The sequence below is a fragment of the Elgaria multicarinata genome, chromosome 10 (assembly GCF_023053635.1).
Source record: "Elgaria multicarinata webbii isolate HBS135686 ecotype San Diego chromosome 10, rElgMul1.1.pri, whole genome shotgun sequence".
Taxonomy (NCBI): Eukaryota; Metazoa; Chordata; class Lepidosauria; order Squamata; family Anguidae; genus Elgaria; species Elgaria multicarinata.
Genome location: NC_086180.1, coordinates 30,253,787 through 30,281,154, shown reverse-complemented (window position 1 = coordinate 30,281,154; position 27,368 = coordinate 30,253,787). Strand labels below are relative to the sequence as shown.

At 40.7% G+C, this 27,368-nt stretch overlaps 2 protein-coding genes across 2 annotated transcripts in view; one reads left to right on the top strand and one right to left on the bottom strand.

The window, feature by feature from the left end:
• Nucleotides 1-8,379, top strand: part of CASP6 (caspase 6) — a 459,872-nt gene extending 451,493 nt beyond the window's left edge. Inside the window, exons 4-9 of the mRNA XM_063135879.1 lie at nt 1,741-1,783; nt 2,510-2,659; nt 3,478-3,554; nt 4,790-4,965; nt 5,693-5,849; nt 6,961-8,379. Of these exons, the coding sequence (XP_062991949.1) occupies nt 1,741-1,783; nt 2,510-2,659; nt 3,478-3,554; nt 4,790-4,965; nt 5,693-5,849; nt 6,961-7,196 (839 nt within the window). The 3' untranslated portion in view covers nt 7,197-8,379. The remainder of the gene's footprint in view (nt 1-1,740; nt 1,784-2,509; nt 2,660-3,477; nt 3,555-4,789; nt 4,966-5,692; nt 5,850-6,960) is intronic.
• The window catches only part of MCUB (mitochondrial calcium uniporter dominant negative subunit beta), a 70,783-nt gene continuing 51,706 nt past the window's right edge, over nt 8,292-27,368 (bottom strand). Inside the window, exons 2-8 of the mRNA XM_063135875.1 lie at nt 24,799-24,874; nt 23,605-23,775; nt 20,416-20,520; nt 19,657-19,817; nt 18,606-18,809; nt 11,989-12,105; nt 8,292-8,768 (exon numbers count right to left, since the gene is read on the bottom strand). Of these exons, the coding sequence (XP_062991945.1) occupies nt 8,691-8,768; nt 11,989-12,105; nt 18,606-18,809; nt 19,657-19,817; nt 20,416-20,520; nt 23,605-23,775; nt 24,799-24,874 (912 nt within the window). The 3' untranslated portion in view covers nt 8,292-8,690. The remainder of the gene's footprint in view (nt 8,769-11,988; nt 12,106-18,605; nt 18,810-19,656; nt 19,818-20,415; nt 20,521-23,604; nt 23,776-24,798; nt 24,875-27,368) is intronic.

The following is a 27,368-nucleotide window of genomic DNA, read 5'->3' as shown; positions in this document are numbered from 1 at the left end:
GATATCTCAGCCTGGCTGCTTCATCGTCGTTTGAAACTTAACATGGCAAAGACTGAACTGCTAGTTTTTCCTCCTAAACCTTCTCCTCACCTCTCATTCTCCCTTACTGTCAACGATGTCACGCTTACTCCGGTCAAGGAAGCTCGTAGTCTTGGCTTTATATTTGACTCCTCGCTCTCCTTTACTCCTCACATCGAGGCAGTAGCTAAATCCTGTCGTTTCTTCCTGTATAATATTGCCAGGATTCGACCATTTTTGTCTGTCTCTTCTGCCAAGACTCTCGTTCACGCACTGGTTATCTCTCAGTTGGACTACTGCAACCTTCTTCTCTCTGGCCTTCCTTCGTCTCACATCAGTCCGCTGGTCTCTGTCCACCACTCTGCCGCTAAGATCATCTTCTTGGCCCGCCGCTCTGACCATGTCACTCCACTTCTGAAATCTCTTCATTGGCTTCCAATTCACTTCAGAATCCAATATAAACTTCTCCTACTGACCTTCAAAGCTCTTCACTGCCTAGCTCCTGCCTATCTCTCCTCTCTCATCTCACACTATCGCCCCGCTCGGGCTCTCCGCTCCTCTGATGCCATGCTTCTCGCCTGCCCAAGGACCTCCACTTCCCTTACTCGGCTTCGTCCTTTTTCTTCTGCTGCCCCTTACGCCTGGAACGCTCTTCCAGAACACTTGAGAACTACAAACTCAATCACTGCTTTTAAGACTCAGCTCAAAACTTTTCTTTTCCCTATAGCCTTCAAATATTGAGTTTGTTCTGACTTTACACTGTTGGTTTTGCCCTACCCTGTGCCTGTTTACACTTCCCTGTGCCTGTTTGCATTCTCCTTCCCTCTTTATTGTTTACTACAACTTATTAGATTGTAAGCCTATGCGGCAGGGTCTTGTTATTTACTGTGTTATCTGTACAGCACCATGTACATTGATGGTGCTATATAAATAAATAATAATAATAATAATAATAATAATAATAATAATAATAACATTCTTCTTCCACTAACCAAGGCTGGATTGTTGGAATAGCCCCAGAGAATTAACTAATAATGCACATTAAATTTGTAGGGATGACTTGCTTTGTTGTAATGATGTTGCTCTATACACCCTTGTAGAAGGGGTTTGAAAATGTCCTGTTCTTTCCTTCTTTTGGTGTATGTGTTGGATCAGTACCTTAGCCCACAGATATTCACATAAAACAGCATGTACATGACTTCAACCAAGCATCTGTGGATATTCAGCTATGGAACAGAAAGTAGGTGAAGTGAGAGTGAAAGCCAGGAGGAATATTATAACAAGAGTCTGTTTATGTGTTTTTTGTTGTTTACATGAGAAATACGGCTTCAGACATACTTTCAAGATTCTGACTGCATGCAAGAGTAGTTCGTTGTCATTTTTTAAAGATGAAATACTGGTTTTGTTTTCTTTACTGAGATTGCGGGGGAAGAATTGGGGCTTCAATCCCACAGCATGCAAACAGACATGTCTTTTTTTTAAATTGCTAATCATAGTTTTTGGGGGCAGAGTTTCAGGAATAGCTTCAGCTTCTGAAACCTTGACTTACTACCGAAGTCCTAATGCAAATCCATATTTAAGTATCTTAGATGGAAATATTTTATAAAAGCATTTAATGGCAAGTTATTTATATTGGAAAATAGGCTGTTTGGTTATTTACATATGAATGCACCTTTAAGTATACAGGGCTCAAATATGTTCTGAATTATTTTCACCTTACAGATGGACAGCAAAACTTCACAGAAACAGATGCGATTGATGTCAGGTAAAGATCCTTGCTGTGTCAGAATGGCTGAGGATAGCAAAAAAACAAAGGCGATGTTCTTACAGCTTATCCTTGTCACCATAGCAAACACATCCCACTCATTCATTTAAGAAGTATTGTTCTGTTCCAAGATGCTGACAGTGCAAAAAAGACTGAAGATGGATAAGGCAGAGTTCTCAGTTGCACAGAGGCTTCTGAGCATGTTTTATATATTACCCATTCAGCCAAACACACTTGGAAATGCTTTTCAGACCTTCACACTGAATGCACAAAGGCCTTTAGAGGAGCCCATACACCTGGGTACCTTGATGGCAGGGCTTGTTAACCCCAAGAAGTACAGACAAATGCCTGCATAGGGCCCTGGAAATAGTCTGATTAGAAAATACCAAGGCAGTAATAAGAGTCTGCTGAAAGACTGTTGCAGTGTTACCAATTGAGCTGGCTCCCAAGCAGTAAATAAGTGGTACTCAGGATATTCACAGTAGCATCAGTAAGTGGCAACTTGAGTCATCATAAAAGTTGAATTGTTAAAGGGTTCTGAGACAAACAATCAAGGCATCTGAAGTTAGCCCATGTACAGTATCTGACCCTCTTCATTGCTAATAAGGTTTACCAAAAAATAGTCTTTGAGTCCTAGGCATCAACTTGTTTGAACAGATTCAGGAGGAATATGTGTCTATCAGAAAGTGAGATATATTTGTTAATTAAAATCCTTTATTTTTGTAGAATCCAGCTCTTTGATCCAGCAGTGGAGTACAAAATGAACCACAAGAGAAGAGGACTTGCTCTGATCTTCAATCATGAGAGGTTTTTCTGGCATTTAACATTACCAGAGAGACGTGGCACTCTTGCTGACAGAGATAACCTGAAACGCAGGTGAGGAAATCTTTCTTCTCTAAAATTATTTTTAACCAAGGGGGTGGTGGGTCCATTCAACTTCACATCATTTTTAAAACAAGAATAGACTGAAGTAAGTTTTTGTTAAAGATGGATTTGTCATAGGTAGGCGGGCGGGCGGGAGACTGGTAACTGAGAACTCGTTTAGTGTGAGCTGTGAAATCACCAGTTCAAATGCTGCCTCAGCTATGAATTTGCTAGTTGGCTTAGGGCAAGCCATTATCTTTCAGCCTTTCCCCATCTTCAAATATAGGAACAACAGAACTGACTTAAACTGCAGGGCATTTGAGAAAGTCACAGAATAAGTACATGAAGCACTTTGAATATTCTAGAACAGGTGGGTGGAAGATAGAGCTAGTAGATCTCAGGGTGATTTTATAGTAGGGTGGCAAGATTTTCTGAATCGTTTAATAGCAGCAACAAAATTACTCCCTCAACCTAATTATACTGCTTGAAATGCGTGGAAGGACTGAGTGCCATTCAGTTCTTATACACAAAACAAGTTCCTGGGCTCAGAATTCTTTAATCCTAAGGGCCAACACAGATATTGCTTTTAAGAGATAGGTAGCAGCTATGTCTCTCTCCCCCCCCCCCCCCCCCCGTTTTTAGTCTAGAGTTGGCACAAGCTTCCTGATCCAGATTGGGTTCACACAACACAATAACCCACACTCAGGGGTTGAGCACATTTCTAAAACTGCATGTTTAGATGTTTATTTAGATGTTTATTCCTCCTCTTACTAAGAAGGAACAAAGTTCCAGAGATACAAGTAGTAAGATGCTGTTCTATTTACAAATAGCTTGACTGACCTTGGATTTGAAGTGAAGTGCTTTGATGACCTTAAAGCAGAAGATGTGTTGCAAAACGTTTACAATGGTAGGTGACTACTGTTTGAGAGTAATTTCATCTGTCATTATACTACATCTTTCTAGTGAATGTTTAACTTTCTCAATATAATTACTAATATAAAATGTTCCTAGGAGAGAAAAAGAATTCTTGTTACCAACAGATTTGCTTAACTTCCTTATGAACTACTCCAATATATCCAGATTGACAAGACTATTGCTGAATGAATATTCTTTATATTTAACAAATAAAATCTTTTGCTATTGCTGGTGACTTAAACTGGAGAGCTCCACAGGAAATCCTAGAATGAAAACTGGTTTTGAACCAGAGTTCCAAAACATAAAGCCAGAATTACCAAGAAGGTTCTAAGAAATTCGTGAGAGCAAGGTTTCCCATAGAAAATCTTTTTCCGCTAGTAATGTCACTGACAAATGTACATATCTGGCTCTGACTACAAACTTATTTTACCCACTCATATTTAGATCACAGCTAAGTCCTGTTGATTTCATTGGTTTTGCTCGAAGTATGAGGAAGTCTGCATCCAACCCATAGAACTTGCTTGCATTAGGGTGTACTGTTTTCCCAAAGTTATTTGCAAGCTTGACTTGCAATCTGAGCCAGTACATCCTCTTCCTTAGCACATTTGAATGCTGCGATGGCAAGAGACCTGGCACTAGGGATGCTGGGAATTAGTTTTTTGGGGACATCCAAGTCCTTGGTATGAATCTCAAATAAATTGAAAATTAGGTGTTCCAAAGCTGCTACCATAGTAGGGAGGTGGCTACTAAGAAGGTGGTATTCTTAGTGGTGGAAACTCAGCTTTGGAATAGCCTCCCCAGAGAGGCTCACCTGGTGCCTTTATGGGCTTTTCAGTACCTTATTCATCCAGACCTTTGTGAACTTCAACTCTGGGCTCTTCTTGTCTGATGTATATTTTATCAGATAATTTTGTGCTGCTGAACTGATTTAAAATGTTTTTATGCTGCTCTTTGTTTTGTTCTTGTATTTCTATATTGTATTGTATTTTTATTTCTTGTGAGCCATCCAAACATATATTATTGGACAGCCTATATAAATATAGTAAGCAAACAGGTAGCTGGATGGAGTGGTGTTCAGGAGAGGAATAGGTATCTTTGAGAAACCATGAGCAAGACCTTCAGCCCTACTCCAAAGTGAGCCAAGGAAAATATATTCATTGCTACTTGACTAACCAGCAATTTAAAAATAACCAATTCATACAATTAAATTGCAACATTATCTTGCAGTGGCCACAGACCAGCATGACGATGTAGACTGCTTCGTGTGCATTTTCCTGAGCCATGGAGAAGATGATCATGTGTTTGCCTATGATGCTAAAATAAAAATACAGTCATTGACCAACATGTTCCGAGGAGACAGATGCCCAAGTCTAGTAGGGAAGCCAAAAATATTTATAATTCAGGTGAGATAGTGGAGCTCCTGAGTAGTAAGAGATCAAAATGCTGAAAGCAAAGTACACAGTTGTACATTTCAATAAGAACCTTAAGAAAATACCAAAATGAGCAAAAAACCAAGTGAAAGAGAGGCTGTCACCACTTTAATTTATTTTGCTCTATGAAGCATAAAAACAAGTGATACAACTTTGAATAAACCAAAATAAAATGAAACACACACACCCCTTTTGTAAACTGCCCAGAGAGCTTTGGCTATGGAGCAGTATATAAATTTAATAAATAAATCAACAACAACAATGCAATATAACAATACATGGGAGAGGGGATTCAGTTGAAATCTAAAAAGATTGGATTCAGAACAACTCAGAGTAGAGAGTACGGTGATGAATTTATTTGCTGTTTTGCAGTTCCTACTTTCAGTTGGGGGTGGGCAGAAAATGTCTGTTCAGGATTGCCAATTTATCAAAAGCTTATTATCTGTTGTGTATCACAGAACGTTAGATTTTGCCTGTGTTCTAAACCTTGCCTTATGTATCAAAGCATCTCCATAATATGAGGTGAAAAAAACAGGTTTTCAAAAAATAATTCCAAAGTAAACTCAAGTATTTGCTGCATTTTCCAAGCAAAGACTCAGCAATGCATAAACAAATAAAGATAATTAACCTTGGTATATTCAGTGCATTGAATGAATAGAAGTTGCTATCCTGCATTTTAAACTGTGTTTTCTCCTGTTAGGCCTGTAGAGGAGACAAGCATGATGACCCAGTCCTTGCTCATGATGCAGTGGATAGTATGAAAGATCCAGAAAGCAATGAGACCCAAGTGGATGCTGCTGCAGTATATACATTACCTGCTGGTGCAGACTTCCTCATGTGTTACTCTGTAGCAGAAGGTAAAATTCAGTTTTATATTTCTACTGAACGTTACTGGTGATTACTTGAAGGAAGTATTTATCTTACTCACAAAATAAGGCGACTATTTCCTTGAAGTTAGCCTCTTTGTACATTTGCATTATTGGTTTGTTGTGCAAGGATGCACATTTTATTTCATACAAATGTATGTAAATAGCAGTAGCTATCAAGCTTTTGAGGAGTTGCAATCCAAGCCTTTATGCATTTTCTAAAGGAAAAAGGAATGAAGGAACTGTTTCCTCCACGAAACTAAACAATGAGACCATGGCAAGTGAAGAACCCTAGAGTTCACAACCCAACAACAATCCATGGGTTCTCTTCCTGGGTTGTTCATGGTTAACAACCCCTTGTTAAGCCATAGTGCAAGGTTTGCATGTAACGACTATCCACAATTCAATAACAACCCACAATTCAAAGACAACCTGTACTCAAGTTTGTTGTAACCTGTGAACCAGGCCTTTGAAAGAACACATGCCCCCAGTAGTTTGTGCTGACCAGCCCTGGCTCTCAATCATGCATACAGTGCAAGCATCTGCATTGAGAAAACCTTTAGAAGTACAGCTGTACATGTGAAGTTTTCCATGTGGTCAGGTCAGAGTTGCATGGGAACCTTTACACGTACAGCTGTATTGGAGCCCCTCCTGCAGATGTTTGCATTGACGCCCGGAGGAGGGGCTAGTCATCACACTCTGGGAGGGATAGTTGACACCATATTGGTCTCAGTAGGTACGTATATGGTAACAATTTTATAAATGTCTAATACAAGAATAGACACAATTGCCTCTATCTTTCCTATGGGCATAGGGAGGTCCAACATGCATAAGTCTTAGAGGGACTACCTATTCAGATGGTAAGTGAAGTAATACTTCACTTACGTCAAAACATGGTAAGCCTGCCCTCCTGCTCATTCTGCTGAGTGGAGCCTTGGATTTCTGCCCTGGCAGCAGCGCTGGATTTCCAGCTTTCCAAAAACAATGAATTAGATTTAGGTATCACCCAAGCTACTCATAGCTAGTTAAGAATATTTAATGCAGGTTCTGAGCCAAAGCTTCTTTCTCAAAGACTTCGTATTCTTTTTTCTCCCTCCAATAGGGTACTATTCTCACCGTGAGACAGTAAATGGTTCTTGGTACATTCAAGATCTGTGTGAGATGATAAGAAAGCATGGCTCTTCCCTGGAGTTCACAGAGCTACTGATGCTGGTTAACAGGAAGGTGTCTCACCGCAAAGTGGATGTGTGCAGAGATATTAACGCTCTAGGAAAAAAACAGATTCCTTGCTTTGCATCAATGCTAACCAAGAAGCTCTATTTCCGCCCAAAGTCTTAAGTAGCATAGGAGAGCAGTAACAAGTTCACTTCTGTGTTTGCTCTAGAGGATCTATCAACCAAACTCACAACATACTTGAAATATAAGGTAGAATTTGACTGTAATCCTGTACGCATTTACCTGGGAGTAAGTAGACATGTATAGGGTTGTGCTGTAAAATGTTGTTAGTGTACACTGTTTAAGTTTGCCTAAAATCACACCACCACTGACTTTCTGGTCGATGTAAGACTATTTGTAAAATTACCAAAGGGAAAGTCTCATGAATCAGCAAGGAGATTATTATTTTTCATGCTGTCAATTTCAAAAGGAGCTTTCAAAATCTGGAACTTGTCAACAGCATTTCAAATAGAAATTCAAAGTAAGTTTTACATTGACAAAATTGGCATGAAATTTAACATCTCAGGCTTAGATACTTTGAAATTGATTAGAAATCAACATTATGGTAGCCTCAGGGAGTCTAGCACTTGACATTTGAGAAATAAAGGTAGAATTGACCAACTTTTTACTATCTTCAAGTTTGCACTAAGTTACTGTTTGTAGCACATTTTCTAAGTGAGATCTTGTACTTTAAAATGTTTTCTGTAGTTTTGCTTATACATATGCAATAATCATGTGGGGATCACTTCCTTTATCTACTCTGCTGGACCGACCTCCTTCTCACTTCCCTTTGCCAAGTACCATCTAAATACTGTCAGACTCAATTGTGCAACCCTCACTGACATTGCTGGAGCAATCACAACTCCTGGTATCCCAGTTGTAGCTGTGAGATGGTGAGACTGGTTTGACTATCCACAGGCAGCACCAACCATTTTCACATAGGTGCTTGGAACAGGCAATATCTTGGCTCCCAGTGCACCCAAGGTTTGCCAGGTCTTAGCTGCCTAGCCTGATACTAGAGGGGGGCATGTCAATGATGAGTTATACTCATAGGCCTTCCTACCTTAAATTTAACAAGACATTTTGTATATCATATGTTCATAAATCACTGCAGCCTGGGAAAAAGTTTGTGCATGCATATGTTATTGAATACTTTTACAAGACACGTTTTTCTTTTGTTTTTGCATAAGACCTTGATCATAAAACTGAAACCAAACCAAAACTGTAATGTATTTTTATTTACCTTATTATGAAAATTACATTCAAATAGAGGTGCCCCAGATTTAAATAAACTTTTTAAAAAACATTCTTTTTCGTCTTTTGATTAATTAAGAATGGATTAGAAATTCAAGAATAACTGCCATTTGTTCATTTTTTAAATTTTGTACTGTGTTAAGGAATAAAATATATACACGGAGAGTCTGAATTTCTTCATACATTGTGAAAAGAAATCCTAGTTCCCAAAAACAGTTTTAAGCCCAATCTGTATTGTTGCAGACTTCCCCACCCTACCACTTCAAAAACAAAACAAAAAACCTTACATTGGTCCAAAATATCCAGTTTCTAATCTTTTGAGGCAACTCAACAAGGCTAATACATTTACAAGTATGTAAAAAATTAATGTTTGCTATTTATTTCGTGGATTGGAAGGCGTAATTGTAAGGGACTTTTCAGCCGTTTCAAGGAGTCTTCCACCTATCAGCATGAAAAAGAAAAAACACACACTGGTGAGCTTGTAGTTCTCAGTTCCTTTCAGCCCTCTGACATAGCCTATTGCTTGACAGACACCCTTCTTATGCTAAGTGTATGGTATATGGCACTATGTTGACATTAAGTGTTGTGTGGTTAAGAACGTTAGACTAGGACTGAGGAGATCCGGGTTCTAGTGCCCACTCTGCCATGAAGCTCATGACGTGACTTTGGGCCAATTACTGACTCAACAACCCAACCCACCTCACAGAATTATTGTGGGGATAAAATGGAGACAAGGTGGGTCACGTGCACCTCCTTGGAGGAAAGGTGGGATATAAATGTAACAAAAAATAAATTAAGGGTGAAATTATATCGGGGGGGGGGGGAGGTGTGGCCCTCCCAATGTTACTGGACTGCATTTCCTATTATCCCTCACCATTGGCTATGGCTGTCAGGTGTTGCACTCCAACAACATCTGGGGGGTGGGGCACACATTCTCCAACTCCGAACTACATGTTACAAGGCATAAGAAGGGATTCTCATCTCTGTGTTCATCTCCTTAACATAGGGCAAGAAAATTGCAGGAAGAAAATCAGTGTATGAGAAGGGTATTAGCCCTACCCCTGCCTCCTGAATCATTCCTGCCTCCTCATCCCTGCCACCTCTCCTATCTTTCAGATTGGAAGTAAGTCTGGTTAAAGGGTGGGGGGGAACCACATGGGATAAGGGTGGAGAGGAATAATGAATCAAGTGGACTCTTCCAAGCGATCATGTTCTACCCATTTTTCCCTGCATGTGGCCCCTGTCAAACATGAGTTAGGGAAATGTTTTTGCTGGTGTAACATAGAGGACCTGTTCAGATGACACTTCAGGCTTTGGTTAGCAAAACTTATCCACAAGCCATGCTGTTGCCACGGTTAGAGCTGCTAACCCTGCTACAGATGGTCTGACTGGTTAGTGAGTGAGCAGGGTTTAGCAAAACACATTGCACAAAACACTTTAAAAACCTGCTGCTTAACCAAAAGTCTTAACCAGCAGGGTTTAAGGTATTTTCTGAACAGGCCCACAGTTATGCTCATAGAAGTATACATTAACCAAAATGAGATTAGGTGCATCTGATGATTAAGTGCATCAATTGTCAGTATAAACATAACCCAATTATTTGAATCTTAAAGAAATAAATTCCCCTTGTCGGCAATTGCAGGGATGCCTGTGGCTATTTATATGTGGGCTTCCTGAATTTTTAAAAATCTCACAGCGTGTATATGCATTAGGAAGCTATGACGAATTTTAGGATCGAAGCATACAAACATGTTTCTGCAAAGAAATTCCAGTGGGGCGAAAACATGAATTCATACAGCCACAATGGATGAGGAAAAAGGCATTTTGAAATAAGGGGGAATGTGGAAGAGATTTGGAAGAATGTTAGAAGAAATCACTTTATGGCATCAAAATGAAATAGGCTAACAAGCTGTTCACACTTGATGAGCAAGCCAGGAAAAACTGAAGGTGCAACGTCCAAAGCAATCCAAATAATCTTAGATTTTGCAAGGGTACTGTAGAAGGAAACAGCTTAGTACTTTAGCATCAGAAGAACTGCACTGAAACAAGGAGTCAGGGATGGGGCTTCCAAAAACTCTACTCCTGTTCCTTTCTTCCAAAATTTAAATGTATTGAGAAACACATACCGACAGCAACCAGAATAAAAGCTGCTACACAGTAAAAGCTGGCACAATTTACTAGGGCCTAATCTACACCAAGCAGGATATAGCACTATGAAAGTGGTATATGGTATGTGTCAACGGGCCCCAACAGTTGTCAGTGCACTTCAATACTGCTATGAAGCAGTAGAGTGGCTCCTGCCTCTTATATACCACTTTCATTCCACATTCATAGTACAATATTCTGCTGGGTGTAGATTAGGCCTCCGTCTCACTTTTGTTTCAGGAGGCAGCCAAGACGGGCAAGAGCCAAGCACACACATTGTTGGTTTCACTTCCCCAAGGAATCTGTCTACATCTTCAGTGTCAATAATCTAAAAGGTATCCTTGAGAGCTTGAACTCAACACACCACAGCATCCTTCATGCTTGCTTCAAAAGTGGACTCCCAAACTAGAATGGATGCGAGCAAATTTATTTGCAGAATGTCTTGCAAAATGGTCACAGCAGCTCAAAGATGGTTCTATCCCTTCTCCACCTTGGCCAGATTTATAACAGGCCTTTCACACTACTCAGAAGAGCACAGCTGGATAACACTGAGCAGATGCAATGTGGTGGTGACGGTGGCGCAAGACTTACACATTTCAGATTCAATTAGGTGTGATGGGCCAGCTACCCATCTCTCCAGCTATGTCTCAAATTTGAAAAACAAGGTAGCAGCAACAGGAAGGGAAAGAGCACAGAAAGGAATCCTAGGGCACACAATCACAGGATAATGATGGGTTGTATTAAATCTACAATGCACTCCTGCCAGTCACAAAACAAATTTGTGTGCCATGTAGGATGGCACAATTCCCATCATGGCTGGTAGATTGGGTGAAAGCACGTACTGGCAGCAGAATTGGGTCATAGGCGCAACGCTTTGCCAGAGTTAATTATCTCCCCTGCACCTGATACCTATGGTGATTTCTCACCAGTTTGGATGTTGGTGGTGGAAAGCAGGCTGTGATTTTTGTCCTCTTTTTTACAGCTAGCACATTCTGAGTGCAAGTTGTAGTTGAGGAGCAGCAATACTGAAGTCTACAAATAATTATCGATGGATTAGAAGGTTTCAGTGGATCTGGACTGGCAGGGTCAACAGTATTCATTTTGTTTAAACCATTAACTTTTGCAGACAGCAAGGCAGATAAAGTTTGTTTATTTTGGAGCTGGAATGTTTTCCATTTCTCATCCCCTCGACACTAATCACAGCTGCTACAGCAGATGGAGTGGGAACCAATGCCCATTCTTGCAATGTAACATGATTTTATCCCTTCCTTCCCTATTGAGGGACTGTGAATATGAAGTTTAAACACACTTTTCCAAAGGAAACTGATCATTTCAGTTAAATACTGTTTTTTGTGGAGGGTGGTGGTGGAAAGGTTGGCATTACGTTTCCTATTGAATGGAGGGGGTGAGTTTGGCAGCCATAACTACAAATACCTGAGCTTAAAAATTATTTGAAGCTACTTCTCAATGAACTCTTACTGGATAAATGTTGACTGAAAATGAGTTATGAAACTACCTCTGCAAGTTCCTCTTTCAATTTGTTGTACTGATCCACATTGAAGTTCTGGTTTTGGGATTTCCGGTGAAAGTAGCGGAGGAATTGCCTGTCCCGGGCATCTGGGTAAATATAATCCTGAGTAAGAAAGGAAAAACAATATAGTACTCTGAAATCTACAACTAGAAGATGATAGTTGTAAAATCTGTACATTTAATTGCAGCTGTATAGTTATCAACAAAGGTGGAGAAAATGTCTTTAAAATTTAATTTAGATTTCAAGCTCAACTCTCTCACTTTATAAAAAGAAGTAAAAACAAACCTACAATGCACCACATTGTTCCAATTTAATAACCTTGGCCCAAACAGAAAGATCTCAGAACACTTCTAAAAAGGTAGTAAGGAACTGTTTACATCAGCTGTCTACAACCTGATGCTCCCCAGATGTGTTGGACAACTCTTGGAGGTGGAGTTCAACACATCTGGAGGGCACGAGGTTGGGGAAAGCTGATTTACAGAGTAGTTTTTTACATGGAAATAATCACCATGATCTGCATGTTGGCATGTTCTGAACCACATTAGAAAATCAAATAATTTTCAGGACATGGTAATTGCTTACCACATATGATTACTCTCAAAAGGCTACTTTGAAAAGAAGGATGAAAGAGGAAGTTGCCTCACTCTGTTCTATTTCACATTATTTATAGATGGAATGATTTTAAATCTCAAGTTAAGTGACTTCCCAAGGTGAGGAAATCAAATAAGGGTTGGCAGCTGGTTTTATTCTCTTACGGAGGTTTGCAGTGCTTTGTTTTTAATCTCTGTTTTGTACACTGCCTTGAGGGTGTTGTGGCTGAAAGGTGGCCTATAAATATTTTAATTATAGAAGCTGTGAGGCAGCCACTGAGAAAAGCACTCAGGTTTCCACATAATAAGGACGAGGTACATTGTATAGTTAGGGGGACATCTCTTGGATATGGTTAAGGACAGGTTCAGACATGTGGGGTAAAATCCAACATAGGTCCTACTTAGAGAAGACCAATTGAAATGAAAGTGGCTTCAGTTAGTCATGACTAACTTAAACCCCTTCATTTCAATGGGTTTACTCTAGGTAAGATTTATAATGGATTTTACTCATAGAACTCTAGGCACTGCAGCTTTATATGTCAAATAAATCCCTTAGTACCCATAAAACTACAGAGAGGCTGTTGGATCCTGGAATGGATCCTGGATATGTTTCCAGGGATTTACTAATTGCTGAGGAGCTGGAGGAATCAGAAGACTCAGCAGAAAACTTAAACGTCAACGTTGCACCTGGACATTGATGTCATGATTGAATAATTGGTGACTTGATTGTTTCAATTAAGGGATTGCAATCAGTTGCATCATTGTACAGTTAGCCTATAAAAAGGATTGTATTCCCATGTACATGTATCAGAAATTATCAGAAATGATCAGGTATCAGAGCTGTATTGACTGACCGTATGTAAGTATTTGTATTTGTGATTGCCATAACTAAATTATATTTTTATATGCCAGTAAAGGTTTCTTTAAACCTACTGAAAGTCTCAGTCTTAATCTGTGTCTGTGCTGACTCTGCTGGAAACCGCTGCAAAACTCTGTTATAAGGTTATTGGCCAGAAGCCCAGTCTGGCAATAACTAAAATAAGGTTGTAAATATTAGACCAACATATCCCAACAGGTTATGGGCCCAGGTCCCAAAACAACCAGCAAGCAGAGTGGTTACAGCAAGAACAGTAGGACTGAAGGATTAAGCCGTGGTTGATTAAATTCCTGAGCGTCTTTGTTGAAAGTCGTAGGAACAGGCAGCCGGAAAGCTATTTCGTATAGCTGGTGTCTGAAAAATCACACGGAGAGAACTGGCAAGAGTGGTTTTGAATTTAAGGGGGCACTGAGGAAGCTGAAACTGTATAGCTGGTCAGGCCCTAAAAGAAATTAAACCACTGAAGGGGTTGTATATCAGAAACAACCTGTTAAATTGAAAGTATGGCATTAAACGTTGGGAACACTATCCCTATGGAATTACTTACAGACGAAAATTACATGTCATGGTCATTCAAGTTAGAAGTGAGCCTAAGAAATCTTGATTTGTGGGAGGTTGTAACAGATGCCCCAGCAGAAGATTTGAATGCAGCAGATTTACAGGCATGGAGACGTCGCGCTGAGCGGGCAAAAGTCCACATTGTTCTGTCCATGAGAAATGACCAACTGTCGTATATAAGCAGAGAATACACAGTTGATGTTATCTGGACTAAACTGAGAACTGTTTATGTTAGGGATACCGCAGGAGCTAGAATAAGCTTAACCAGAAAGCTCTACCGCACACTGATGAAAGAGGGAGAAGATGTAAAAGCCCACTTGCAGAAATTAAGAGACTGTTTTGAAAGTCTAAATGCAGCAGGCTTACCTCTGAGTGACGAAATGAAAACGTATGTGGTTTTGTCGAGCTTACCACCGTCCTGGGACGTGCTGGTGACAACTTTAGAAGCAATGCGGATCCAGGACATGAGTTTAAATTTGATATCGGGCAGATTGATAGAAGAATGTCAAAAGAGGACTTTGAGAAAGTCAGCCCAAAGCAGTTCAGGCGATAAACCAGACGCGTTTGCAAAATGGTCTGGGTATGAAGGGGTTAAGGCTTTGGTGAAGAAGGAGGAAAATGAGTCAGCGTTTTCAACTTCGAGAAAGCCCAAACCTAAGAAACCTCTACGGTGCTTCAGGTGCTAGAAGTTGGGACATTTGCAAAAGGATTGTAGAGTTAAATTACAATCAGAGCCCAACAAAGAGGACAGAGGGAAGAATAAATCAGTGCAGCTAGTGACGGCAGAAGAAAGGAGTCAGCTCTGCAAGCAAGCAGGAGGAAAGAGCTTCCAGTGGCTCATAGACTCTGGATCTTCTACAGTGATTTCGAATAGACCTGACTTCTTCCAGGACTTCAGGGACTCTTCTGAAAAATCTTTCACGCTGGCTGATGGCAAAAAAGTTCAAGTGTCTGGCGAAGGCTCGTGCAGACTACCTTTTTTGAAAGAATGCTTTGATAATGCATTGTTTGTTCCCAGTTTAAGTTATTCTCTTCTAGGAGTGTCAAGTTTAACAAAAAGGTTTCTCTGTGTCTTTTGAAAAAGACAAATGCTTTATTCAAAAGCATGGACTCCTAAGAGGAACTGCAAAGCTGCAGAATGGATTGTATTTTATACAGGACAATCCAAATGAGGAAGAAACTCCAGAGGTGCAAGCAGGTTGTATGGAAACTTTTGAAAATGTTCCTAACCATGACAATTGCATCCATGTTTTACATAGGAGACTTGGACATTCAAGTTTTAAAGTTCTGAACAAAACTCTGAATTTTTCAGAGGGTCTAAAAGTTCAGAAGTGCAACAATTTTCTCGATTGTTTGATTTGTAAAGTTGCCAAGTCTAAGGAGAGGAATATTCCACGTGTCAGAGACTGGCGGAGTCAACACGTATTGGGACTGGTGCACATGGATCTGACCGGCCCGTTTCCAGAGAGCTATGGAGGAGCCAGATATGCTTTAGTCATTCTGGATGATAAAACCCGTTTTTCGTGGGTATATTTGTTAAAGCACAAATCTGAATGTTTAGGCACGGTGCAGGAATGGGTTAAATTCATAGAGAGAAAACTCCAGAAGCAGATCCGGCAGCTGTTGACGGATCGTGGAGGCGAATTCCAATCGAACCGTTTTAAGCAGTTTTGTAAAAAGACTGGCATAAGTCATAAATTATGCAGCCCGAGGACACCGCATCAGAACGGCAATGTTGAGAGGCGCATCGGCGTGCTGAAAGAAAAAATGCAATGTTTATTAAAGGACGCTGAAGCAGAGCCACAATTGTGGGGAGAAGCGTTTGTGGCAGCCAATTACCTTTGTAACAGGACTTGGACTAAAACCATAAATAACATTCCTTTCTTTTTGCTTTACAACAGGAAACCAAATCTAAAGCACTTAACTTGGGGGAGTTTTGCTGTTGTAAATGTTCCAATTTCACAGAGACGTACTTTTTCACCGAAGGGAATTAAATTAAGATTTGTAGGTTATGATCACAACAACTGGAGGTTCTTGTGCGAAGGGGGAAGGATAGTGGTCTCTAGATCAGCTAACTTTAGTGAAGCGAATTGGAAAAAGGTGCACGACAACCCGGAAGTGCTGGTAGAACTAGAAAGTAGGCAGGAGCCTGAATTGTTGGTTAACCGTCAGAGTACAGAGACTCAAGAGTTAAGGCAAGAAGAACAGCAGGAAGAAGCTCCAAGACGCAGTCAAAGAGTTAATAAAGGCGTACCACCAAAACAGTACGGCTTTGAAGCTTGCTGTGTGAATTATGAGCCTAGTTCGTACTCTGAAGTAAAGAAGTTGAATTCTTTAGAGAGGCAGCAGTGGGAAAGTGCCATGCAGAGAGAGTTAGACAGTCTCAGAGAAAACAGAGTGTTTGAAGAGACGAGTTTGCCAGTAGGGCAAAAATCTCTAACTTGCAGATGGGTATTTAAACTCAAGCAGCTAGAAACAGGGGAGCAGAGGTTCAAGGCTAGGCTCGTCGCCCGTGGGTTCAACCAGGTTAAGGAGGTCGACTATGACCAAACTTTCGCCCCCACAGCCAAATCAGAGACTTTGCGTTTGTTTTTGACTATTGCAGCCAAAGAAAACCTTAAAGTGAGGCAATATGATTTTCAAACTGCCTATCTCAACGCACCAATCGTTGAGAAAATTTATTTAAGGAAGCCTGAAGGTTTAGAAACAGATGACAACACCGTGTGGTTTCTAAAGAAGGCGATTTATGGGCTTAGGCAGAGTGCTAGGTGCTGGAATTCTTTACTGAACAATACTCTGGTGAGTGAAATGGGATTTGTAAGAAGCCTAGCTGACCCTTGTCTTTATACAAAGGGAAAAGGTAAAGCCTACAAGGCTATTTTGATTTATGTGGATGACTTGATAATATCTTGTTCTAGTGACGCTGAAATCAACAAAGTAGCTGAGCAGCTGAGTAGCAGGTACAATTTAAAATCCCTAGGTGTTGTAAAGAATTATCTAGGACTTGAAATCAACAGGGCAGAAGATGGAAGTTTTTTGCTAAGTCAAAAGCAAAAAATTCTGAGTTTGCTGGAACAGTGTGGAATGTCTGAATGCAAACCAGCAAAAAGCCCTATGGAACTGGAAGCCCTAAAGAATCTACAAGGAGAGGACTTTAGTGATCCAGGCTTGTATCATTCAGTGGTGGGAATGTTGATGCATTTAGTGAATTGGTCAAGGCCAGATTTGTCTGCTTCTGTCAACATTTTAAGCAGGTTTGTTGCTAAACCAACTGTGCCTGCTTGGCAAGCAGTGAAAAGGATTTTGAGGTATTTGAAAGAGACCTTAAATCATAGCTTGAAGTTATATGCCGAGGCAGATAAGAAGTTGTTATGCTATGTGGATTCAGACTGGGGTGGCTGTGTCGAGGACCGCAAATCCACGTCTGGATACGTTTTGACATTTGGAAAGGCACCGATATGCTGGAAGTCCAGGAAGCAAGCGTTTGTTTCTATATCATCTTGCGAGGCTGAGTATGGTGCTCTATCTGAACTGTGTGGAGAAGTTACTTGGCTAATTCAGTTAATAAAGGACTTTAAGGCCCCGGTAGAGAAGCCAATAACTGTTTACTGTGATTCACAAGCATGCATAGGCTTGGCCAACACAGAAATGTTCAAATCCAAATCCAAACACATAGCTATAAAGTATCAAAACGTGAAGGAACATATAGCAAGTAGAAGTTTAAAGTTAGTTTATTGTGAGTCCAAAGAAAACCTTGCTGACATGTTCACAAAGCCACTAGGTCCCACCAAACACAGGGAAGCTTGTGAAACTTTAGGTTTCAGGGAGGACAAATGTAAATAACTGTACAATGTATTGTTAAATCCAGTGTAAACATATGAAGGGGTGTTGGATCCTGGAATGGATCCTGGATATGTTTCCAGGGATTTACTAATTGCTGAGGAGCTGGAGGAATCAGAAGACTCAGCAGAAAACTTAAATGTCAACGTTGCACCTGGACATTGATGTCATGATTGAATAATTGGTGACTTGATTGTTTCAATTAAGGGATTGCAATCAGTTGCATCATTGTACAGTTAGCCTATAAAAAGGATTGTATTCCCATGTACATGTATCAGAAATTATCAGAAATGATCAGGTATCAGAGCTGTATTGACTGACCGTATGTAAGTATTTGTATTTGTGATTGCCATAACTAAATTATATTTTTATATGCCAGTAAAGGTTTCTTTAAACCTACTGAAAGTCTCAGTCTTAATCTGTGTCTGTGCTGACTTTGCTGGAAACCGCTGCAAAACTCTGTTATAAGGTTATTGGCCAGAAGCCCAGTGTGGCAATAACTAAAATAAGGTTGTAAATATTAGACCAACATATCCCAACAGAGGCAATATAAATTAGTAAAATAGAACACTCTATACAGTATCTTGCAATCAAAAGTAACACCTAGGCATCCTTGTCAAGATATTTAAAAAGCCTCACAAATCTATCCTTTAAGACTCTTGACCAAGTATACAGATTATGATAATATATTTTTCGGTGTATATTACTGCTCCAAACATTAGTTTAATGAGACTCACCTGCTTAGTAAGTACAAAGTAAGCATAGAATGCCATAGCACTTCCATAGGTGATGAAGTATGTGACAGGCTCCATGATATCCCATGAATAGACCCACCAAGTCAGCCAAGCCAGGGCTCCACCTTGAGTTGACATTAAGGCTAAGCCAATCCATAGAAGACGAGAAGTCTTAGCATCAACATCTGCGGTAATTCCAGCTTTTACCTAGGAAGAGAGAACCTATGTTATGCCCCCCTCCAAAAAAACAGTGGTGGTCAAGTACATTCCTCTCCCACATACTACAGTGTATTCAGATGTTTATTAAACAAACTGGTCCTTCCAAGAAGTTCTGGAGTTCACCCAGTGACATTTAACTAATTTCCTGGATGAAGAGTGGAGAAGATTTAAATGATGAACTCTTGACACCTGGAGATACTGTTTTCAGGGAAGAAGAAATTATGACAGTTCTTCGGTCTTTTAGACATTCTTTAGTCTTCCAATGCTTGTTGGAGAAGAATGTTGGGCTTTATAGATCTTACTTCGTCTGATACAGCAAACCACTTCTAGTGTCTTAGGGGTACAGTCCTATGGGTTGTGCCACTGTTAGACAGAAGCCTTGAACTTTGGAGGCTTCTGAGTATCCTCTGGCCTGCTGGCAATTAACCTCATCAATCACCTGTTTTCCTGTTGTTTCATTTTCCTCTAGATGGGCCTCTGAGCCCATCCAGAGGAGATTCACTGCCAGGGCTGGGGTGAAGAGGCCATAGGATTCATTGTAACCTGGTCTCTCCTCTCCCTTCCTGCCCACCAGAATGCTCCTTTTCAGACCTCTATGAGGTTCTCAACGCTGCTTATGCACTCTTGGGAAGCAGGTGCCGTGGTTCTTTCCATGGCAGCTGTGAAAGGGTGGGATAGGATCACAGCAGTATCTTTGGCCTTGGAAGGGGGACTCCAAAAAGTTCTATGGCACCTGGGATGCTCTCCGGGGACCATAGGATCATTCTCTTAATGATTTGCTGAACTCATGATAGATTCTTACAAGAAGGGATTTATTAAGAAAGATTTTCCATACCTGCTCTAGAGGCAGCAGCTCTTCTTTCAGAAGTTCCATTTTTTGCATTAATTCTCTCTCTCTCCTTGTCTGATGGTCTTCTAAATGAAGTGCTGCAAATAATCTATGGACCATGGACTTGATATCATCTATCTCTGTAGCATGCTCTGTGCTCATTTTATCTGAAAGGAGAATTAAATTGGGAGCCACTATACCAACAAAGCTTTTGGGATTTTCATACCATTCCCAAAGATATGGAAATATATTTAGTAATGTACAGGCAGTATCCTTCAGAAGGCTGCAGTGGTCTACGCAAGCCAAGAAGCTCTTGCAATTTTCTCCTTCTTAACCCCTAATTCAGCTCAGAAGAATGCAAAATGAGCAAGGTTATGCAAAAATAAGAACACTTGCATGCATTTCAATGGTTCTTGTTTAATTCAGAGAGCAGAAATTAAGTTTAAGCTTTTTTGGCAAAGGCAAGAAAAGGCTCTCTAATCATAGTAATCATTTTAAAGCATAGCCACTAGTTTCAAAGATTGTTTATGAGAAGATTAAAGAATACAAAAGCCAATTTCGACTGCTTGGAGATTTAAGGCTGCAATCCTGCACAAGCTTACTTACAGTAAAGTCACATTAAACTCAGTGGGAGTAACTTCTGAGTTGACATGCTTACGATTATGGTGTTAGTTTCTATTTTTAAAGGAAAGGAGTTTTAAACATTTAATAATTTCATAGTCATAAGTCTCCAGACCATTGTGGGATGGTCATGAAATTTTATACCTTTCTGTGGGGGACGTACACTATATTCTGCACCATTGATGGTAAGTTTGAAGTCATTCATCAATAAAACCTCCATCAATGTTGAAGTTGATATCACATTGCCATCTGCAGGAGAAAATAATGAAATGAATCCAATACTACTAATAAAAAGGTACATTCATTTTATTTAAAGTATCATTGTTATGCTGATCACAGACAATGAAATTCAACATAGGCAAGTACTACACCGATATCTATTGGAGTGAGTTTGTTTGCATGACAGTTTAATGTCTAGTTGTCTCCTGTTCATACACTAAGTGTCCACATCTCCCACTGTAGCTGTTTTGAGCTATAGGCCAGTCTCAAATGCTCTATTCTTGGCTAAGGTGATCAGGAAGGTGATAGCACTGCAACTCCAGACATATCTGGATGATCCTGAATATTTGGAACTGCATAATACCGTATTTCTTCAATTCTAAGACACACTTTCCCCCCCATATAAACATCTCTAAAAACGGGGTGCGTCTTAGAATCGCGGGTGTGTCTTAGGTTTTTTTCCCCTGTTGGCGGTACTGAAATTAATGTGTGTCTTACAATCGATGGTGTCTTACAATCGAAGAAATACAGTATATTTATTTGTTACCCGCCTCTCCCTCTGTATCGAGGCGGGTACAACACAAATGCAAACACCATAAATACATATAATTGATTAAAACATTTAAAACTAATACATTATTAAAAGTCATCTTAAAATTCAACTGGGTAGGCCTGCTGGAAGAGATCAGTCTTTAGGGCTTTTTTAAATTCCAGAGGACTGTTAAGTTAACGAATCTCTCCCAGCAGGCCATTCCGCAATCTGGGAGCTGCAGAGGAAAAGGTCCTGTGAGTAACAGTTGTCAGCCCTTTTTTTGGTTGACTGGAGTAAATTCTTCCCAGGGGACCTGAGTATGCAGGGCAGATTGTATGGGAGAAGGTGATCCCGCAGGTAGCCTGGACCCAAACCATGTAGGGCTTTAAAGGTGATAACCAACACTTCATACTTCGCCCGGAAACTAATTGGCAGCCAGAGAAGAGATTTTAAAACAAGCTTTTGGCCAGGACCTAGGACTGAGATCGCGTTGATCACCTTGGTGGATCACCCATACCAGGAACTGGGTGGGAGGAGCATAATGCTATTAGTTCCCTTTGAGCTCTCAGCAACATTAAAGCCCTAAATAGCTTAGGACCTGGCTATCTAAGGGACTGCCTGTCTTGTTATGAACCTGCCCAGATATTATGATCTGTAGGACTGAAGGCACCATCACCCACAGAGGCCCGTTTCTCAGGCATGTATGAAAGGGCTTGCTCCTGTGTCTCTCCCAAATTGCTGAATGCGCTCCCTCAAGAAATACAATTGCCCACCATGTCTAGTGAAACCCGTAACATGACATTACATCTTCAAGCCAATGGAAGCTTCAGTCCCAAGATCAGTAACAGCTCCAGTGTGTGTGTGTGCGTGCGTGCGCATTCATGCATGCTCACAATTTCTACTGGGATCACAGCATAGGAAGACAAGGTTAAACACTGCTCCCAGCCCTGCTCCTTCAGCCCGCGGCTGCAGAAATCATGTTGAAAACAGCGGACTATATTTAATGGATATTTACTTTTGCCAAGCATTAGGAGCATAAGAAATTGCTCTATGCCAGGTCAGATTGTTTGTCCAAATAAGCCAGTTTTGCCTACTCTGACTCTTTTAATGGCACTGACACTCCAGTAGAGTTTTTCCCCAAACTGGGACCTTCGACAAGCAAAGCATGTGCTCTTGACTACACAGTGTGAATGTACCAATATTGCTTTAAAGTAGCACAACAAAGGCTTTGATAAAACATTTAACAACAAGTTTGGAACTTGGCCCATTTCTCTGTGTATCCGTCATACAAACTAAATATGCTGCAGGCAAATCCACACTGGCATTCCCTGATTGGAATCCTATCACCTGGTCTCCTGCTGGGCTTCTGATGATTGAAGCTATAAACCAAGTACAACAGCTTTCTTTTCCACCCCCTCCATTGGAATTGCAATCTGGCACAACATCATTTAAAAGGGGGAAAGAATTAAACATTTATATGTATGAAATATTCTGTTTGCTGTTTTGGTTGTTCTGTTCGACAACAAAACATTCACAAATAAAAACACATTAACGCAAAAATGCTGACAATTGTAAGTGGAAGTGAGGTTCAGTCCGCTAATAAAAACACAATTTATGTTTGGAGAAAGAAAGGAGGCCAGCGTAGAATCCTTAAAACAGAAATATTTGTCTGAAACCGTCACAAAAACTCTCTTTTGCACCTGCTGAAGTGCTAAATTCATCTGCCTTAGAGCTTAAAAAACAGTGGCAGAGTGATGACATTGTCTCGTGTTTAACCGCAACAGTCTTCTGCAAGAGAGATGCAGGTGCATAACTGTCAGCCAGGCTTCACTTTATCTGAGCTTATAGAAAACTACAGAATAGAAAATGAAATGAAGCTGCAGGTGCATCAAGAATGGTTTCGTCGGAAGTCCACTAATCCCTTCAGGAGAAATTAAGGACGTGAATATTAATATACTTTTTTTCTTTCTAGCACAGGGAGAGAAACACACAGTTGTTCTCTCAAAAAGACTTCATTGGACCAGCGGCTCTTGTTAAAACCTTTAAACAAACAAACAAGCAAACAAACACCTCTAGTCTTCTCTTTTGTAGAACTAGATTTGAAAATGTAGTGGAATAAGTGCTAAAGGGAATTAATTCTCACCTGCAGAGAATTAAACATTTGAGGCATTTGAAATTAAGAAAAGAAATGCAACCGTTCTCATGGAAGGTCAAGAGATCTGGCCAATTCTGGTGGCTAGTGCTGGCTCTAGAGATCCCTCACTCAGGGATCTCACCTTCTTCTTGCTGCCACTGTTTGTTCCCTCTAGAGCGAAGCTAGTGAGTGGGCGAAAGAAAAGAAGCAGCCGCAGTAGGGGCCACTAGGTGGTAGTGGTGGATGTATGTAGGTTTTCGCAGGTGCCCAATGTTCTTAACCCCTGACGCTAGCCCTGCTCATTGCTAAGCTTCTCATTGAAGGATGGGGGAGGGGGGGGAGCCAACATGAATAGAATAACACAGTTTTCCAAAATCACACTTTGCTATGCATGTAAGGAGTTGGAGCTGAGCTACCTTTACTTTCAAGGTGATAGCAGTGTTAGTACCTGCTGTGAAGACTTCCACCTTTTCAATGGCATTATCTTCTCTCTGGATGTCCTGTAAGAAGGCTCCCACAGTCATTAGCATTGGCTTGACAGTAAACTGGCATCGTTCCTTTCTTGAGGGCAATGGAAGGGTTATCACAGGCAGCCCATGTTTATAATTAACAGTTACTACTGGTGGGTGGAGGAGCAAAAGAAGAAGAAAGGCATTTCATTAAAAAAAATCCAAACAAAGAAACAGTAAATTAAAGCACATCTTAAAAAGCTTGACAAGACAGAAAGGCTTGATGTATTTTCCTGTGTACAACTGTGGCCCCATTCAGAAGACACCTTAAACCACGGCTTTAACCACGGTAGTTAAGCCAGAAAGCTGGGCCATGTTCAAAAGACACCTTTAACCACAGCTTTAACCACAGTGACTAAGGCAAAAAGCCTTATTCACCATAGTTAAAGCTGTGGTTTAATGTGTCTTCTGAATATGGCCCGGCTTTCTGGCTTAACCACTGTGGTTAAAGCCGTGGTTTAAGGTGTCTTTTGAAGAGGGCCTATGTAGGCTACCATGAGCTCCTTGAAGGAAGGCTGGAATGAAAAGCTTATCAATAAATACTAGGACAATAAATACACTGGAACAGTTGCCTGGGAAGTCTCTTCTGCAATACACAGGCACAGCTGAGAAGGCCTCACTCTGGAAGCCCACAAGTATAAATTACAGGATGTGGAGTAAAAAGCTTTGAGTTGAACTCAGCAGGTGGTTGAAGAAAAGGAGTTTTCTGAAATAAACAGGTCCTGTTGCAGCCTTTCCCAGCTTGATGCCCTCTAGAGGTGTTGAGCTGTGTAACTCCCCAAGTCAAAGCAACAAACCCAGCATGAATTGTGATTGGGCTGAAATTCAGCAACATCTCTCTTTAGAGTCTGTAAAGCAGCCTTTCTGAATCTGGTGTGGTAGTCCAATATATGGTGAGGCTGCACTGGGGCTGGGGTTGTACATCTGGCCCACTGTCTACATCTGGCTTACACCTGGTATGCAGGTATATTATCAAGGAAGGTAGGGAATGTTTAGGGCCAAAAGCACTGGACAGACATAAGAATTTACAGGCTTCCAACTGTTCAGAATAAAAATAACTAATTTCTTGTGTGTGCCCCTCCCCAAACTGTAAGCAATTTGATATGAAAGCCATAACTAATAAGGATGCTTACCATCAGATGGCACAAGTGTGCTATAAAGTGCTCTCCTGTGATGTCTTAGGTTTCCAGTCTGTCTCACACACAGGATCTGCAAAGAAGATTGATTAGATGTCAGAGTTTTCAGCTGAGTACGTTCAAGATAAGGCCTGCTTTTCATCCCTCAGTTTCCTCCCCCAGAGCCCACGGAATAGTTTGGAAGACCAGATATTTATTGAAAATTCCAGTTTCAGAACCAAGTCTGCCAAGATTCTGAGTAATGCATAATAGGTAAGGAAGTCAGTCAATCATATTGTTGAAAGCAGCAATGCTACAAACTCCTTAAAATCAAAATCTCTTGAGCCACTTTTATCCACTAGATTGCAAAGATTTCTGAAAGGTAATCTAAAAGGAAGTGGAAACCATTCTAGACAGTAATAGGCACAATACAAGATTAAGATGAAACTGTAAATTCAGAAATAGGATATATGAAGTTAATAGCAAATAGCAGAATATTAAAAAAAGCAAAGTTCAAGAACCCCAAGTGAAAGATTACATACGATTTTAAAGAGGAGAATCTAAGCCAATCCCAGCTCAAATTTGGTGTGTGTGTGTGGGGGGGGGAGGGGTTCATAGGATAATTAAACAAGTATGAATTACAGCTCTGGGTAGTTGGGGGGCACAAATTTCGAGGACAGAAGAGGCAAATGGACAGGAGATGCTTAGCATGGTTTTACCACTCCAAATTCCCCCAAGCTGTTTCCCTTTTTATGGGGTTTCAAATGCAGGCACACACTCTGTACTAGTATCCAGTGCTGCTGAACTTATTGGGACTACAGTAGTGAAAGGCTAAAAACAAAAAACAAAAAGCATTTTAAAAGAGCTTGAATGGTGACTGGGAATCTTTCCTGCTTCAGACAATACACACTACCACCATTTACAGCTTTTTCTTTTCTCGTTAGTGTCACCACACAGCTTCAACTTGGGTGGGAAAAGAAACTTCCTTGACCTGTTTACTCAACATGCTGGCCATCTTGAATAGGAAGAGGGCATTGCTCACTGGGAGAGAACATGTTTTGCATACAGAAGGTCCCAGGTTCAATCTTCAGAATCTCTAAGTGTAGTGGGTCCCACTGGAAGACCTTTGTATGGCGAGAAGGTTAGGATTTGATGCATGCAAGAAGTCTTCTCTATGCCGAAGTCTTTGCTGTACCCAGGACCAGGAGCTTTGGGCTAGAAACAATGAGCTACTCAGTGCCAGGTGTGCATGAACAGTAAGGCTAAAAGCACCTCTATGGCCAATAGGTGATTTACATGGCCATAACTGGTGGAGGGAATATAAACCCAAAGAACTGCCTTTACTGTGAATCTCACCATAGACTGGGACTGTGCCATGGCATGGTGGCCTAGAAGCCATGTTTGTTGCTGATTCAGGGGTTCCTCAGCAACAGAACGGACATAAATTATGTATCTGTTTTCTTTCCTCTTATGCTGTATGTGCCTCTTCCTTTGAACAAACACCAAGTTTAAAGAGGAACTTCCCAGTGTGTTCATTGCCTAATCTGAATCCTTATGAACCTCTGCCTCCCATGGCAGCACACTAAGAAGAGCTAGGAAAGAATCCTGCCAGAAGACCTGTTGCCAGTAAGTGTCAATAGCACTGGGCTAGGTGGGCCAATGATCTGACTCAGTGTAAGACAGCTTCCTAGGTAGGGCCAACCTTGTACTGAAGCCATACTTGGATACAAGTATATCCTACTAGGCTACCCCACTACCATTTTCTAGACTACCCTGTCCCAGGGCTTTTTAATAATGATGATGATGATAATAATGCTCAGGCCACTAGTGCTGGTAAAACATACAGATCCTTTTGGAGAGAAAAACACACCAAGGAAAAGGAGTAGAGAAACAGGCTTTAATAAATCTACTTGACATGTTTACCACAGTAAATATGACACCGCCAATTGCTGAGTATGACGAGTGACCAGCCTTCCTTCCATCTTTGAAGCTGGGCAGGTGAGTAGGGATCGTCCAAATAGTTCCCTTGCCACACACTGCTTTTTCTATGGAAAGTATTGGGGGGGGGGTTAATAGCCCAGAGGGTTGACAGGCCGGGGCAGGAGGAATCATCTGACAACTACAATTTTGGGCCTAGCCATGAAAGCCAGTTCAAAGTTCTAGACCCCCCTGCAGATGTGTGAAGTCTCCCAACATCTCTGAACTGAGACAGGGTGTTTCTTTGACCTAGTCAAGTTTGATGTGAAGGCAGAAAAAGGAGACTGAATGAAGTTACTGCAGAAAGATGACAATACTCCCTACTCTTCTCTGCATAGAAGAGAGATTCAAAACCATAAAAAAGTGATTCCTAAATTATTCCTAAGTGATTCCTCAGATACGTGAAAAAAAATGTGGGTAGAGGACTAAAAATGCATTTGAAATGCCATTGATCTGTGCAGAGATTGATGAAACAAAAATGGAACAAGGCTGGGATGAAACTGTAAATCCACCTTCCTTCATATTGATACTAAAATCTTGGCATTTTAAACTGAACTTCTGGATTTTCACATATAGGCCAAAAAAAAAAAAAAAAAAAAAGCTTGGAGGGA